Genomic DNA, 15,635 nt, shown 5'->3' on the forward strand with positions numbered 1-15,635 from the left:
GAGTTGTATAGGTTGAGCTGGCATGAATAAGTTGTTTCCTACACTGCAGATCTCATTACATTATCTTTCTTTCTTTTTTTTTTTAAAGCAATCGGGGTTAAGTAACTTGCTCAAGGTTACACGGCCAGTTATTTCTGGGTGTGGTGCTGAGTATCTGAGCCCGGATTTGATCCAGGTCATCCCCCCACTGGAGCCGGTGCTCTTACTGGCTGAGCCACCTGGCCGCCCCTAAGCAATTGGGGTTAAGTAACTTGCTCAAGGTTACACGGCCAGGTGTTTCTGGGTGGGTGCTAAGTGGCTGAGCCCGGGATTCGATCTCCAGGTCTTCTCAACACTGGAGCCGGTGCTCTTACTCGCTGTGCTACCTGGCCGCCCCTACATTATCTTTCTTTCCCCAAATCTACCCTTCATCTGAACTTCCATATTTCTACTGGAGAAATCACTGTCTTTTCAATCACTCAGTTTTCCCACCTCACTGTCATCCTTGACTTTTCATTCTCCCTCACTTTACATATACAGTCATTTTCCAAGTCTCATTGTTTCTACCTCATCAATGTATCTCCTACCTATTGCATTCTTTCCAATTCTAGCACCACTGTTCTCATCACCTCTTCTTGCTTGGACCATTGAAATAGCCTCCTAAGTGGTCTCCCTGCCTCAATCCTCTGTTCTCACTCCAACCTATTTTCCATACAACTTCCAATATGATGTTACCAAAACGCAAAACTGACCATGTTATTACACTATTCAACTCTAGTAGCTCCCAAATGACTCTAGGAGCAAATACTATTTAATCTATATTTTGTCCTTTAATTTCTATTTTTGTGTAAGTTTTATAATGTTCATAATTATTAACAAAGTAGTATATGTATATAATTTATTAATAAGTAAATATACATATATTAGGGGTGCATATTCAAATTTTTACCAATAGTGATACGTGATCAAAAATGTTTGGAGAGACCACTATTCTAGAGCCACAAACATGAGAAGTGGCTTCCAGAGACTCTCATAAGTCTAGTCCTAAGGCACTTTGGATAAATGAGAGAATGATCCTATCTAAACTGTATTTAATGTACATAATCATGGGAACAAAGGTGTCAACATCCCGATCTACTCATAGGAGCACATAAACATTCTATGACTCAAACATTATCTTGAGTCATCAAGAAGGCATTTTTCAGAAACATTTCAAAAACTAGTTTATCAAATTGTTTACCCACAAAGATCATTTCTGTGACTCTAATCAAATTTATCAATGATAGTAAAACTGCTTTTCATCAGCAAAGACAATGACACTATCTCTTCATTAATAGAGTACATTTTTGGAGTTATTTTTAGATAATGATGACATATATGTGTTGTTCCATCAACATATTCTTAACAAATTCTTATGACCAAGAACATTTTTTTATTTCCAGATTTTCTCCTTCCCTTCATCCCTCCCTCACCCATTGAGAAAGCACAAAAATATGATGCCCATTATACATAAGAAATCACACAAAACTTTTGCACATTAGCCATGTTGTGGGAGAAAAAAGAATAAAAAGAGAATAATATACTTGTCTACATTGAGTCCATCAGTTCTCTTTTTAGAGGTAGATAGCATTTTTCATCATGAGCATTTTCATCACTCTGAAATAGTCACAGACCATTGTATTAATCGGAGTGGCTAAATTTTTCACATTTGATTATCATTACAGTGTTGTTGTTACTATGTACATTGTTCTTCTGGTTCTACATACTGCACACTGCATCATTTCACGTAAGTGGAGATTTTTCTGAAACCATCTCCTTCATCATCTCTTTTTTTTTTTTTTTGGCTTTTTGGAGGGGGAATGTAGGGCAATTGGGGTTAAGTGACTTGCCCAAGGTCACATGGCTAGTAAGTGTTAAATGTCTGAGGCCAGATTTGTACTCAGGTCCTCCTGATTCCAGGGCCAGTGCTCTATTCACTGTGCCACCTAGCCACCCCCCCCCCATCATTTCTTAAAGCAAAATAGTGTTCTATCTTAATTATATACTATGATTTGTTCAGTTATTCCCCAATTGATGAGCATCCCTTTAGTTTCCACTTCTTTGCCACCACAAAAAAAATTTATTTTTTAGGGGAAGCTAGGTGGCACAGTGCATAGAGTACCAGCCCTAGAGCAGGAGGACCTGAGTTCAAATGTGGCCTCAGATACTTGACACTTACTAGCTGTGTGACCTTGGGCAAGTCACTTAATCCCAATTGCCTTGCCTTCCCCCTCCAAAATTTTTTTTTGTATAAAAGGATCCATCTCCTTTTTTCTTTGATCTCTTTGGAATATACCTAGTAGTTCACTGCTGGGCAAAAATGTGTTTTTACAATACAGTTAGCTAAGGTAAGGGGCCTAGACTCTGGTCACAGAATACAGCAAAAGCTAATTGGTCCACACACGTGAAATTTGACCTTTTTCACTCCATGTTCCAATGCCATAATGTTAATAACGTTAAATTCAGTAGGTGTACAGTTAGTATAGTGAAGACCATTCCCCCATTTTTATGAGGATTCTTCCTTTCCTAAATATTGATATTTCTTTTAGTCCTAACCTAATTTATTTAAGATTATAGATGTTCATATTGGGTCTTGAAGGAAGGGAAGGGTATAAGCACATAGAGTTGTGGGTAAAGGAGGAGGGAGGATTAAGCCTAAACTTAGTGTAATGGCCAAAGCTAAGTCGTACAGAGATGGACTACAAAAAAAAAAGCAGGGAACAGTGAAAGCAATGGGCATACTGGTTTTTAAAAAATTTTGAACTTAACAAGCACCAAATAAAATGAACATTTGTGTATACAGAGTATAAGAGAAAAAAGAGAATTATATGTGAAATGTGAGTCTTTAATGTGAACAGCTTACTTTTCCTATTAAGCATATAATAAATTCAGCATGTAACTTTTAAAGCTGTCCTGCTTGTTTGTGTTTCCTTCTGACCTGCCTTCTGTTTTCTTCTCTGTATTTTTTTAAATGTGTAAATTCCAAGGAAAAAATCCCCAAATTTTGATCATAGTTGCTGATATTTTTGTTTCATGTGAATGAATGAATGAATGAATGAGCATTTATTAAGAGCCTATGATATGTCAGGGTGCAAGGAATATAAAAGTGAGACAGTCCTTGACCTCAAGGAGCTTACATTCTAATGGGAGAATGGGGTCATAATCACAGATATTGTGAGTGGAACCATAGGGCATTCGATTGTCATTCCTTTTTCAGTAGCAAAGATACATTGATACTGATCATTGAATAAAACAACCCCAATAAACAAACAGTCACTTTGGTTTACCATCCATTATATGACCATCTCAGAGATATGGATTTGCCATTTGCTGTAAGGTCTCCAGAAGCCAGAGCAGGGAAGGTTTTTCAGTGCAGAGTTGATTTGCCCATGGTCATAAAATTGTTCTTAGAGTTTTAACTGTTATTGCCTTATAATTAGCCTTCCTTTGAATCTACTATTGAGATGGAGGGATTCAGAATAACCACAAAAAAACAAGAGTAAGAAAGTATTTCTGTTACTATTTCACTTTCTATGTTGTGCATATTGGCATGCTTTTCTTTCTCAAGTGGATTTGTTGCTTATTTTCTTCTCTTCTGTATGTGTGTAATTTTTTTTTTTTAGGGGGCCTTTTCAAGTCTCTTAAAACAAGTAATCAACTCAAAGCTTTTATTTGGCCTTCATTAATTAAAAAAAATTATTTTCTTGGAGTTCGTATTCCAGTGTGTGAGAATTACTTGCCAGATATAATAGAAGCTAGTCTCATACATGTATTGACTGAGAGTTGTGCTATTATAGTATAATGATATAATTGACTTTTTCTTATTTAAAATATTTTATGTGATCAGAGAATGTTTCTAATTGAAAATAATGTGTAGTTATTATGATACCTGATGAACAGTACCAGAATAATTACTTGCTCACATTACATAATTTAAAATAACAAATTATTAAACATGGTTTTTTTCTGTTAATTCAATTATTTTTAGGCATATTCGCATACAAAGCAATTGGATCTGTCAAGAATTGGTTGCCACCTTCTATCTGTGGTGTGTGTGTGTGTGTGTGTGTGTGTGTGTGTGTGTGTGTGTGCTCATTTGTAAGGAAAGGAGTTTAGCATTAATATAAAAAAAAAAAACTTGGACAGATTATATTGACAAAGCTGCCCATTACCTTGGTAAAAAGTCCCTGTCAAAAGATAAACTTTAAAGCTAGAATGCATGAAAGAGTTCCCAGATAGAATTAAAATTTAAACTGATTCCTGATAGATAAGCTTTTTTTAAATCCACCTCTTTGCTGCAAGTCAGGATTTTAAAAATAAATTTCCCCCTTAAATCTCCTGAGCGATTTTCATTTTTTGCAAGGCCGCACTGCTGGTGTCCTGGAAAAATGGAGAGTTAGAGCTTTATCAGTTGGTGCCCTGAGGTATGTGGAAAAGAAGCTAAATCCTTGAAGATTAGCAAAAAAAATGCAGCACATGGCAATAAGGGGCTTATATGACTACTAGTATTAGTTCAGGTGAAAGAAGTATTGCTTATACATAAAACTGGACAAATCCACTGACAATGTATTTTTAGTTAGCTACAAAGGAGTCTTATATTGCTGGACTTTACCTCTTTGGTGATTTGGGAAGCTTAGTAATCCACTGTAAATGCTCTTCTGCTGGCCCCAATTCTCAGTATTACTCCAGAGTTCTGCTCTTTTATTTTAACCCCTACAAGCACAATTTCCTGGTAAATATTTCTCCTTGTGTCTGCAAAGGATACAGTCAGTTCATGGCTGTTATTTGTGATTGATTGCTTGATTTAGCATTTTAGATTTTGTTCATTTATCTTAGAAATTATAAGGTACACATGCAAGAGAAGTTATATTTCTAAGAGATGACATTTTAATTGCTACTAGGATAAGTATAGCATAAACATGAGTATGTCAATATTTATTTATAAATTGGCACGTCTCATTCTAACAGTTATCTATTATTGGCAATTTCAAAGTAATTAATTTCTATCCCTTTGCTAGTTTTTCTTCTTTTCATCTGTTTAATGTGGGCAGGCTTCCAACACTCTGTTCTTGTCATTCTTCTCCCTGCTTTTTCTTTAGACATCTCATCTACCTCACCTTTATTTGAACAACTCTCAAATTTGCAACTAAAACTCTGACCTTTCTGGGATTTCTACCTGCCTGTTGTACATTTCAATTAGATATTCCTCTGGTGCCTCACCCTGAGCATGCATAAAACGGACTGATTATCTTTTTCCATAAACCTACCCCTCTTTTTGATGACTCTGTCTCTTACAGTGATGCTAGCATACTCCTAGCCTGTCATCCACAGTCCCTTCATTTCTACTTGAATAAGCACTTACTGTGTGCAAGGCACTGTACTAGGTTCTGGGAATACAAGCCAAAAATAAAACCCTACCCCCAGCCTTGAGAGACTTGTATGAGACTGGAGAGGGTAAATGGGGGTGTATGAGACAGTCCAAGGAGTTTTTGGAGGAAAGGGGATGTTAGAGAAGTTAATCCTAAAGCATTTGAGAAGAGAAAGAATATGCTAGGTAGGGGGTCAGGGAATTCACTCGTTTAGCAAATATATATTATATACCCACTTTGTGTTTAGTGTTGGAAGTGAAACAGTCCTTGCCTTCAAAGAACTTAAACTCTTTTCTAAGGAAACACTATGGACATAGAGATTTCAATACATGGGAAAGGTAGGGACAAAACATGAACAAGGCTGATAGAATATATGTGACAGAGAAGGCAGTGATTACTAAGGAAAGTATCCAAGTAGCCTTCAACTTTAAATCCTAGGAGTTCTGAGTAGATCCATAGGGCAGTAGTTTGTCACATCCTTTGTAGTAACAATTGTAATGTTAGTTTGATTATCATTGTAAGAAGGGCAGTTAGCAAGACTGTGTTATCCTTAATGATGGTCACCAGTGGACCTAGGTCTGAGGATGTGTACAAGGCAAGGATCAGGGACAAAAGAGATTAGCAGCTATGTAACTCTGATTCCAAGAACAGGGCATCTCAGTTCCAATCTCTACCCCATCAAAAGCCTTTAGTGGAATAACTATGGCTGAGAGCTCAAATCAAAGGGAAGGCTTAAGTTGACTGTCACTCTTTATCACTGTCCAACGGTCAGACCCAAACTGAGGTTAGGAGTTTGCAGAGCTCAAATTATGAAGGAAATGATCACACTTTTCCCAATATCAGAGTATTTTGAATGCACTGAAAGCAATTCAGATCCCCAGCCTGAGATGTCCCCGAGGTTCTGGAATAGCACAACACTCAGTACCCAGAGAAAGCAACAGCAGTATGCAAAAAGATGCAAAACAGAACCAAGCACAGCCTAGGACATTTCTTCCAAAAGAACACAGAACCTGTGCCTAATATAAAGTCTGAAGTCAGAAGTAAGTTTGGAAGAATGAGGAAATATAAAGAGTCCTACCATAAAGAGCTATTATGGTGACTTGCATGTCTAAGACATAAACCCCAGGAGAAAAACATTGATAATTGGTGCCTCAAATTAAAAACATGAAGCTTGGACACAATTTCAAGTAGAACCCCTGGAAGAAATGATGATTTTTTTAAGAGTTAAAATGATTTTTAAAAATGAAATGAGAGTGCTAGGAGAAAGAACTGAAAAAGAAATGAGAGTTACAGAAGAAAAACTTGGAAAATTGACTCCAAGACAGCAAGAAATATTAAAAACAAAGCCAAAATATTGAAAAAATAGAAATTGTGAAGTATTTCATAAAGATATCAAACTCTGATGTCTTTATTTTATTTGTGAAAGTATAGAAATAATTTTGTAAAAATTATTTTTCTTTCTGAAGGACAGGATTTTTATTTGCCTCGTTAAGAAAACTTTCAATCAAAAGATTTTTTAGAAGGGAAGGGAGAGCATTGAGCTGAATACTTAAAGGGGAAGTAGGGAAGGGGGTTGAAATACTTCTATCTTCACCAATAAATGTATGTTTCTAATAAGGGAGGATTTTAGGAAAGTAAAATATATAATCATACATTAATTGACAATGATGTCTCATACTTCTAGTTTGAGTAGGAATGGATAGAAGTAATATTTTGGGGAAAGGACTCTCTCTCCTCTATGCCAGGTTACATCTGCCAAAAAATTTTTGAAAAAAATTTCAAATCAAACAAGACACAAAGTCTAGCAAGCAGTAAGGTTTACATTATTTATGTGTGCATGTATATAATTACTTCTTATACTTCCCATAGACAAAGAGGCTGATTCATATAAATACTATACTAAATGAGGGGAAGGGCGTGCATTATTATGAATATGTGTATATACACATGCAGCAGTAACTTGCTGCAGACATAAGATCTTAGTAAAGTGGCCCACTAAAAGAGCATATATATAAACATATGTGTATACACACACACATTTTTTTTTTAAATCAGCACAGAGGGAATGGCTAGGTAGCGCAGTGAGTAAAGTGCCGGCTCCGGAGTCAGGAGGACCCGAGTTCGGTTTCGGCCTCAGACACGTAACACCCACACAAAAAAAAACTAGCTGTGTAACCTTGGGCAAGTTACTTAACCCTAATTGCCCTCCAAAAAAAGGCAAAAAAAAAAAAATCAGCGCAGTGCCTTTAGCCACTGGTTCTTAAAAACTAATTTCTGAGCTTTAAAATATGAACTAAAAGGCATAATGCTTCACATGAAAGCACCTAGCACCTATAAGTGAATCATGTAGATATATAGGGTATTAAAGCTTAGTATTACACCAAAACTTTTGGGACAACCTGTAAAACATAAGGCCTTGAGACACCCTGACGGAACTGGAGTATTAGCTGTTCCTTGAACCTGCATTCCATCTCTTACCTGCGTACATTTTTTATGCCTGGAATGCATTCCCTCTTTATTTTTGCAATTTAGCATCCTTTTATTACTTGGACTTACCTCAGGTGCTACTTCCTTTATGAAGCTTTTCCTAATCTCTCTGGTTTTGAGTACTGTATGCCTCTTCATATTTTCTTAAAAATTCTTTCTCTGACATTTTCCTAGGCCCCTTCATTCCCCTACATTGTATTAAAGATATCTGTGTATTATTGTGTTCCCCAAAGTAGAATGTAAGCTGTGTGAGGGCTAATTAGTTTTTTCATAGTCATGATTACTATATATTTTCCTCCAACCTGTTTTCCTCCTGTTTGACCTACTCTTTCTCCCTTCACCCTGGTCATTCTTAAAAGTGTTTTGCTTCTTTTACCTACCCCAATACACCCTCCTTTCTCAGTCTTCTCTCATCACCTTCCCTTCCTACTTTCCTTTATGTTAAGATAGATTTCTATTCCCAGTTGAGTGTTTTATGTTATTCCCTCTTTGAGCCAGTTCAATGAGAATAGGCCTCCAAGGCCTACTGCTGGTTTGCTGGAGCACAGCTTACACTGGGGCAGCCTGTGCTAGACTGTTCTCCATCTTCATCCAAATGTAATAGACCTCTCCTGCCGACCTAAGTAGTCTTGGGCTAGAAAATTGTTTCACCCTGTCCTTTTGTGGGTTCCACCACTCCAGAATTTGTTTTGAGGCATAATTTAAAGTTTTTTGGAAAGGTCTTGAATAAAGCTAAGGCGAATCTTGCTTCTGTCTCCCAGATAAGACCTTTCTGAAACTAATCATTTCTAATTAATGGAATATTATATTCCATTACACTCATATAGCAAAATTTGTTCAGCCATTTCCCTATTGATGGATGCTTCCTTTTTTTCCAGTTCTTTGCTACAGTAAGTGCCACTATATGTATTTTTGTACATATGGGTCCTTTCTTTCTTTTATTTCTTTTGGAGTATATGCCTACTAGTCGTATTGCTAGGCCAAAGGAGAGGCACAATGTAGTGACTTTGGGGGCACATTTCCAAGTTGCTTTCTAGAATGGCCAAATCAGTTCACAGCTCCACCAGTAATATATTACTGTACCTGTCTTTCCACAACTCTTCTGATAATTATCATTTTCTTTATTTTTCATCTTTGAAAATCTGACAGCATTTGGAGCATTTGTCTGTTGATAACTTGGCTTTCTTCTTTTCAGAACTTCATATTCATATTCTTTAGCCACTTAATTATTAATGAATTAATTCTCTTTATAGTTTCAGACTTTTCTCAGTGAAACTCACTGCAATTTTTTTTCATAATTCACTTTTTCCTCTTCTTTTTCTCACTGCATTGTCTTTGTCCAGAGTCTTTTTAATTTTATGTAATCAAAACAGCCAATTTTATCTCCTTTGACATTTTTTATTTCCTTTTTGGTCAAAAGCTCTTCCCCTGTCCATAGCTGGAAAAATAATGTCTCCTCTTTTTTTTTTTTTAATACGCTATTTCAGACTTTTATCAAGGAAAGTCACTGCAAGTATTTTTTTTTACCAGTTGCTTTTTTCTCTTCTTATTCTAACTGCATTGCTTATGTTCAGAACTCTTTCAATTTTTTATGTATTCAGAGTTGCCTATTTTATCTCCTGTGATCCTTTTTATCCCCTGTTTGGTCAAGAACTAAACTTTGCTTCTCCATAGTTGGTGAACCTGTATTTCCTTCTTATTTCTAATTTCTTTATAATATGACCTTTTTATATTTAGAGCGTGTGTACATTTGGAGCTTGTATGACTTATGGTATGAGGTGTTTATCTAAGCCTAATTTTTTTGAGACTCCTTTCCATTTTCCCTAGCAGTTTTTTAAAATACTGAGTTCTCATCTAAATAATTTGTGTCCTTGGCTTTACCAAACACTCTTCTGCTTTGTTCACATCATTCTGGATCATGTGTACCTACTCTGTTCCATTGATTAACTTGTCTATTTTTAAGCATACTACTAAATTATTTTAATAACTACTGCTTTGTTGTATATTTAGAGATCCAGTACTACTAGCCAACTCTTCCTTCTTATATTATTCATGATTTTCCTTGATATTCTTGATATTTTGTGCCTTCATGGGAATTTTTTCTAGTTTTGTAAAGTAATCCTTTGGTTGTATGATTGGTATGGCACTGAGTCTGTGAATTAATTAGGTAGTATTGTAATTTTTATTATGTTAATGACCCAGCCACAAGTAATTAATTCATCTCCAATTTATAAAATCTTCCTTTATTGCTGTAAATATTGCTTTATAAGTGTAGTTTTACAGTTGTGATACATGTCTTGGTAAGTGGATTCCTAGATATTTTATGAATTCAACAGTAATTTTGAATGGAATTTTATTTTCTATTTCTAATATTTTATTTTCTAATTTTATTTTGCTTGTTTTTTTATAATGTATAGAATGGCTATTGATTTTGTGGGTTAATAATATGTTCTTTTATTTTAGTGAAGTAACTCATTGTTTCTATTTGGGGAGGTAGAGAGGAGGAAGGAGCATATTCTAGATATTGAGAACAACTTGTACAAATGCATTTATGTCGGAAATAGAGTAGGAAGTCTGAAAAATAGCTAATAGTTCAGTTTGGCTATAACACAGAGTTTATGAAGGAAATTAATGAGAAGGAAATAAAGAGGCAGGGGGAACAAGGAATAAACATTTATTAAATGTCTACTGTGTGCCAGGCATTCTGTTAAGTGCTTTACAAAGAAAATTGCTTTTGATGCTCACAACAACCCTGAAAGGTAGGGGGGTATTATTATTCCTATTTTACAGTTGAGAAAACTGAGGCAAACAGAAGTTAAATTACATGCCCAGGATCTTACAGTAAGTGTCTGAGGAACTCAGGTCTTCTTAACTAGATATTAGACTGGAAGGATAGGTTGGAGCCAGATTTTGAAAGCTGTTGAATTACAGGCTGAGGATTTTGTATTTTAACCTAGAGGAATAGGGAACCACTGAAGTTTTTTGAGCATGAGAGTGATGTGGTTATATCTGTGCCTGAAGAAAATTATTTTACAAGGTGAGATCAAGTATGTATAAATAATAAGTGACTAACTGTTAGCATTCAGTATTTGGAAGATTGGAGAGAAACAGAACAACAATGAACTCCTTTACTGACCAGTCTGACAAGCTGTTCTTTACTTTGGAGTTCCTTGAGTACACTATTGTGTCAAGCTACACTACAAAGTGGAACTATATATGAAGCCCTCATACACTGTACCTGCCAGAAGCTAATCGATTATTGTTTAACCTCTCACTTTAGAGAAAAAAAGAATTATTCAGACGAAGTGTACCATATATACTGGACATTTCATTGCTGCCTACTGCACATTTACCTTATTTCACAAATATCCCAGAATCTCTAGGTTAGAAAGGACCTTCAGAGACTATCTAGGCCAGTCCATACCTGAATAGTAATCTCTTGTGGAACAAGTCTGACAAATAATCATTTAGTCTTTGCTTGAATACCTCTGATCATAAGCTATCCACTTCTTCCAGGGGTAGCCCATTCCACTTTTAGACAACACTAATTGTCAGGAGTTTTTCCCCTCTATTAAGCTGAGATCCCTTTCTAGACAACCTGTTCCAGTGTTTGTAGGGCCACTGACTGGAGCCAAGAGAACAACTGTAGTACTTCTCCTGTTTTTCAGATCTCTACAAGTACTTGAAGACAGATAACATAGCACCCTCTGAGTCCCTAAGTCTTCTCAAAGCTAAACTGTCCTATTCCTTCATCAGGTCCTTGAATAGCATGATCTCAGATCCTCCTGATCATGCCTTTAGATGTACTTTACCTTCTCATTGTCCCTAAAGTGTGGGGCCCTGAGCTGTATATAGTATTGCAGATGTGGTTTCTTTGACCAGGTGTAATGCCAATCGAGGCAGCACACCTGAGGGCTGCTGCTGTGAATAATTTTAAGGGTCTAATTGCAAGGTATAATGAACTTTTAAGAACAGAACCTTATAACAACTTATTACCAGGGTATCCACATAGCCTTAAACAAAACATATCATTCAGTATATAACATGACACTCAGTATGTAGCATGGTACACAGCATATATCATTGTATTCAGTATATCCCAAAATACTTATTTATACAATCAGGGAATCCCAGACCAGGGTCTTCCCTAACACAACACATCTTTAAGGGGTAGCAGAAAATACCACACACTCCAACTCTAGGTCACAATAGGTTACAGTTCCCTTAATCCAAACAAAATGTCCAAGTAAAGTCCTCTTAGGGGTGTATCCTTCTCCTCACACTGCTGTTGCAGGCTCCCACCTGGCACTCCCAGTCTGTCTGCTTTGTGTCAAAGTTTTCAGCTTGACTTGGGACTGACTTCTGAGCCCAGTGGCTCCTCCTTTTGTAGGTCTGTGGGCCAACTGCTTCCAGTACCTGCCTGGATCCTGACACAGTCAGCTCTCTGCTCCTGCTTCTTATCTCAACTCATGAGGGAAGGGATACAAGCTCTCCCTGCTCCTGCCTGACATCAGACTCCAGAGGCTCCTGACCCCAGCTTCTGTCTCTGAGAAAACAAAACTTAGAGAAACAACAGTATTTATACACGTTACCAGTACTGCCATCTCAATTCACTTTTAATACCTGGAGAGTTCTTAATAAATAGCTCATAAAAGGGGCTTAAACTAAGCCTTCTACCCATGGGCAGGTCTCTGCCCTTCAACTCAATTCACTTTCACAATTGGGAGTATTCTTCAGCTAGTCTCCTCAGTGATCCTTGCTCATTGCTCATTTTCTTCTTCATCTTAATTTTCTTCTTCTGGGTTGACTTTCATAGCTGGGGTGGAGGAGGGGAAGACAGTGATTACGCAGAGTCTCATTCAGGACATCAGGAGTTCTCAGGCGTGAGCCCTAAGGTTATATCAGTCAAGCTTATATATGGTTTTACTCATTATGTCTCTGACAGTACATCTGCATGTTTACACATTTCTTTCTGATGGACTATGAGCATTGCCTGACAGAAACTACTCTAAACACTGAAATGCAAAAAAAATAGTTGAGAGGCAGAGTAACCTTTAATGAACTCCTAATTGTTGTTAATCAGTATAGCTGTTGCCTGTCCAAGCTAGAACTTTATGTCAAAATGTCAAGACTTACTGAAATTTATCTCATGCACCCCAGAACAAAATGCAACCCAGATTTAGACTGGAAAAGTAAGTCCTATATAAAAAAATCACCCAAGGTGAATGAATCATTCAGTTGATTTAGATAAGAAAGGAAAGAAGGCAAGAAACAGGCATTTATTAAGCACTTATTATGTACCAGGCACTATGCTAAGTGATTTATAAATATTATCTCATTTGAAACTCTCAGTTGACTTGGGGAGGTAAGGGCTATTTTTATCTCCAATTTACAGTTCAGAAAACTGAGGCATACAGAAATTAAGTGCTTTGCTCAGGGTCACACAACTAGTAAGTATCTGAGGTAAAATTTGAATTTCAGTCTTTCTGGTTTCAGACTTCATGTTCTACCCACTGTATCACCTAGCTGCTCTTATGTGGCACAATATACTATTTAGTGTTTGACAGTTCTTTTCAAATTCAAGAAATTGACCTAAATTGACAAAATCAAAAACAGAAATCATTTCACTTGATTATTTACATTGTGGGATTGAATCTTAGAAGATTTTTCAAAGTGACTGTATACCCTTTACTTGTTGGGATACATTCACTATAGTTGGAATGATTACTTTGCTCTCAGTTTCTTGGCAGCTCTTCAGATACTGTACTGTACAATAAATATTATACTGTACTTTATTACAATATAGATTACCATATTTATAACGTAAATAATAAAATCACTTAGCACAGTGCCTGGCACAAAGTAGGTACCACATTAGTGTTTATTCCCTTCTCTTCCCTCCTAATTTAGCTATAGTTGAGACTTGAACTTGTTTATCTAGTTCTTAAGAGGTGGGATGGAGAGGGAAGAATAGAATATTTTATTGAAAACTATGTTTAATTTTCTAATGTGCTATCTTGAACAGATAAAGGTAGAACCAGTTGTTCCAGCCCCATCACCAGTTATTCCTCGACTGACACTACGAGTAGGTGCTGGCCAAGACAAAATGTAAGTACAAAGAACTTTGAATCAAAGAAGAAAAAATAATTCTTTCTTAAATTTAACCCTTTTCTAAATTTTATCTGAAGTTACATGAAACCTTTGGTTTTGCAATCATAAAATCCTTTTTGGTATATTTTATTTAGTATATTTAATTTAAAAACCAGATTCTTTTAAATGCTTCTTCATATATAGCTACTTTTACTGGTTTTGATTTTATAGGGTTCTTTGTTGTTATTTCAAGGCTGTATGTAAGGCACTTTTAAAATAGAGCACAAAATAAAATCTGGTGTGGTAGATTTTTAAAGAATCCATAAACTCTGATGGGAAAAATTGTACGTCTTCATTTTTACTAATTTTTGTTTTCTTTTGTAATCTTTTGTATTTTATGGAATTAAAAACCTTATTCTGAAAAGGGGTTCTTCAAATGGTCAAAGGGGGTTCAAAAGGTTACAAATCTCTGAACTAGAGAATGAAAGATCATATGATTAACAAATCTGTGAGTATAATGTCCTATCTTCTCAAGTATTTATTTTATAACATCATAACAGAGAAAGAATATTCTTTTCTACCTCAAATAGTAAATGTTTTTGCTTTTGTAGTAAAGAGATCAAAAGACCAACAAAGGCTTGACTAGACATATTATATGAAAAATAATAAATGAAGCCCTCAATGACTATTTAAGAAACAAAGCAAAGTTGGAAATGTGAATCCAGGTTTTTTAATTATCCTGAATAATTTACACTAAGTCACAGGACCAAGTGGCCCGTATTTCAAATTAAGGAATTGGAGATTTGTATTAGATATTTTTTTTGTGTTTTTAGCATTGAAAATTCATGCATGATATAATTGTGAAAGAATAAAATCTTCACATGGTTAGTGTCAGAAACGTATTTTATAAACTCAACCATTATATAAATGTTAGTTATTACCGAAAGCAACAAGGGAAAATCAGTTTCATTATCTTGGAGTTACATCAAGTATCTTTCAGTAGAATTCCACATATTAGCGTCTAATATATGTGTATTATTATATGTATATTATATAGGATCTAATAAATTTATGTCCCTTAGACAAAATCTTAAATCAGAATAAGTTAAATTGCAAACAACCAAAGATTGGTAGAGAGTAGATTCCAAAGGCATTCAAGTACCATCTAATTTATAGCCATAAAAATTGGTTGTATCCCTTAATTGGGCCTGAGAACTTACTTAGACAGGCTAGGAAGCAGAAAATTGGACTTCTCATGTTCTCGGTGGTTCATTTCATCCAAAAGGCAATCTACAGTCTTCTGCTATTTCATCTGCCATTTCCAATAATGTGCATCAAAATACTACAGTGTAGCCACATGGGGCAAAGACTTTCTTTTTTTTTTTTAACATTTTTTCAATTTTTTTCAACAAGAATCTTTTCTTTCCCTCAATGAATGGAAGAAAAGACCCCCCCTCTTTTTTTTTTTTTTTGTAACACATGTGCATAGGCAATCCAAACAAATTCCTGCATTGTCCATGTACAAAAACTAGAAGTCTTATTCTACACCCTGAATTCATCATCTCTCTGTCATTTGTTAGGTAACATATTTCAACATCAGTCTGCTGGAATTGTGTTTGCTCAGAATTAGTCAGAATTCTTGAGACTTCCAGAGTTATTTGTTTTTTACAG

At 35.8% G+C, this 15,635-nt stretch overlaps 1 protein-coding gene across 1 annotated transcript in view; it reads left to right on the forward strand.

Moving 5' to 3' along the window:
• The window catches only part of LOC138176140 (transcription initiation factor TFIID subunit 3-like), a 260,782-nt gene that overhangs the window by 169,752 nt on the left and 75,395 nt on the right, over positions 1 to 15,635 (forward strand). The window contains exon 4 of the mRNA XM_069106910.1: positions 13,900 to 13,982. Coding sequence (XP_068963011.1) covers positions 13,900 to 13,982 — 83 coding nt within the window. The remainder of the gene's footprint in view (positions 1 to 13,899; positions 13,983 to 15,635) is intronic.

This window comes from Petaurus breviceps, unplaced genomic scaffold (assembly GCF_028583685.1).
Source record: "Petaurus breviceps papuanus isolate PSGF00001 unplaced genomic scaffold, PetGlider_PUasm1.0 81, whole genome shotgun sequence".
Taxonomy (NCBI): domain Eukaryota; kingdom Metazoa; phylum Chordata; class Mammalia; order Diprotodontia; family Petauridae; genus Petaurus; species Petaurus breviceps.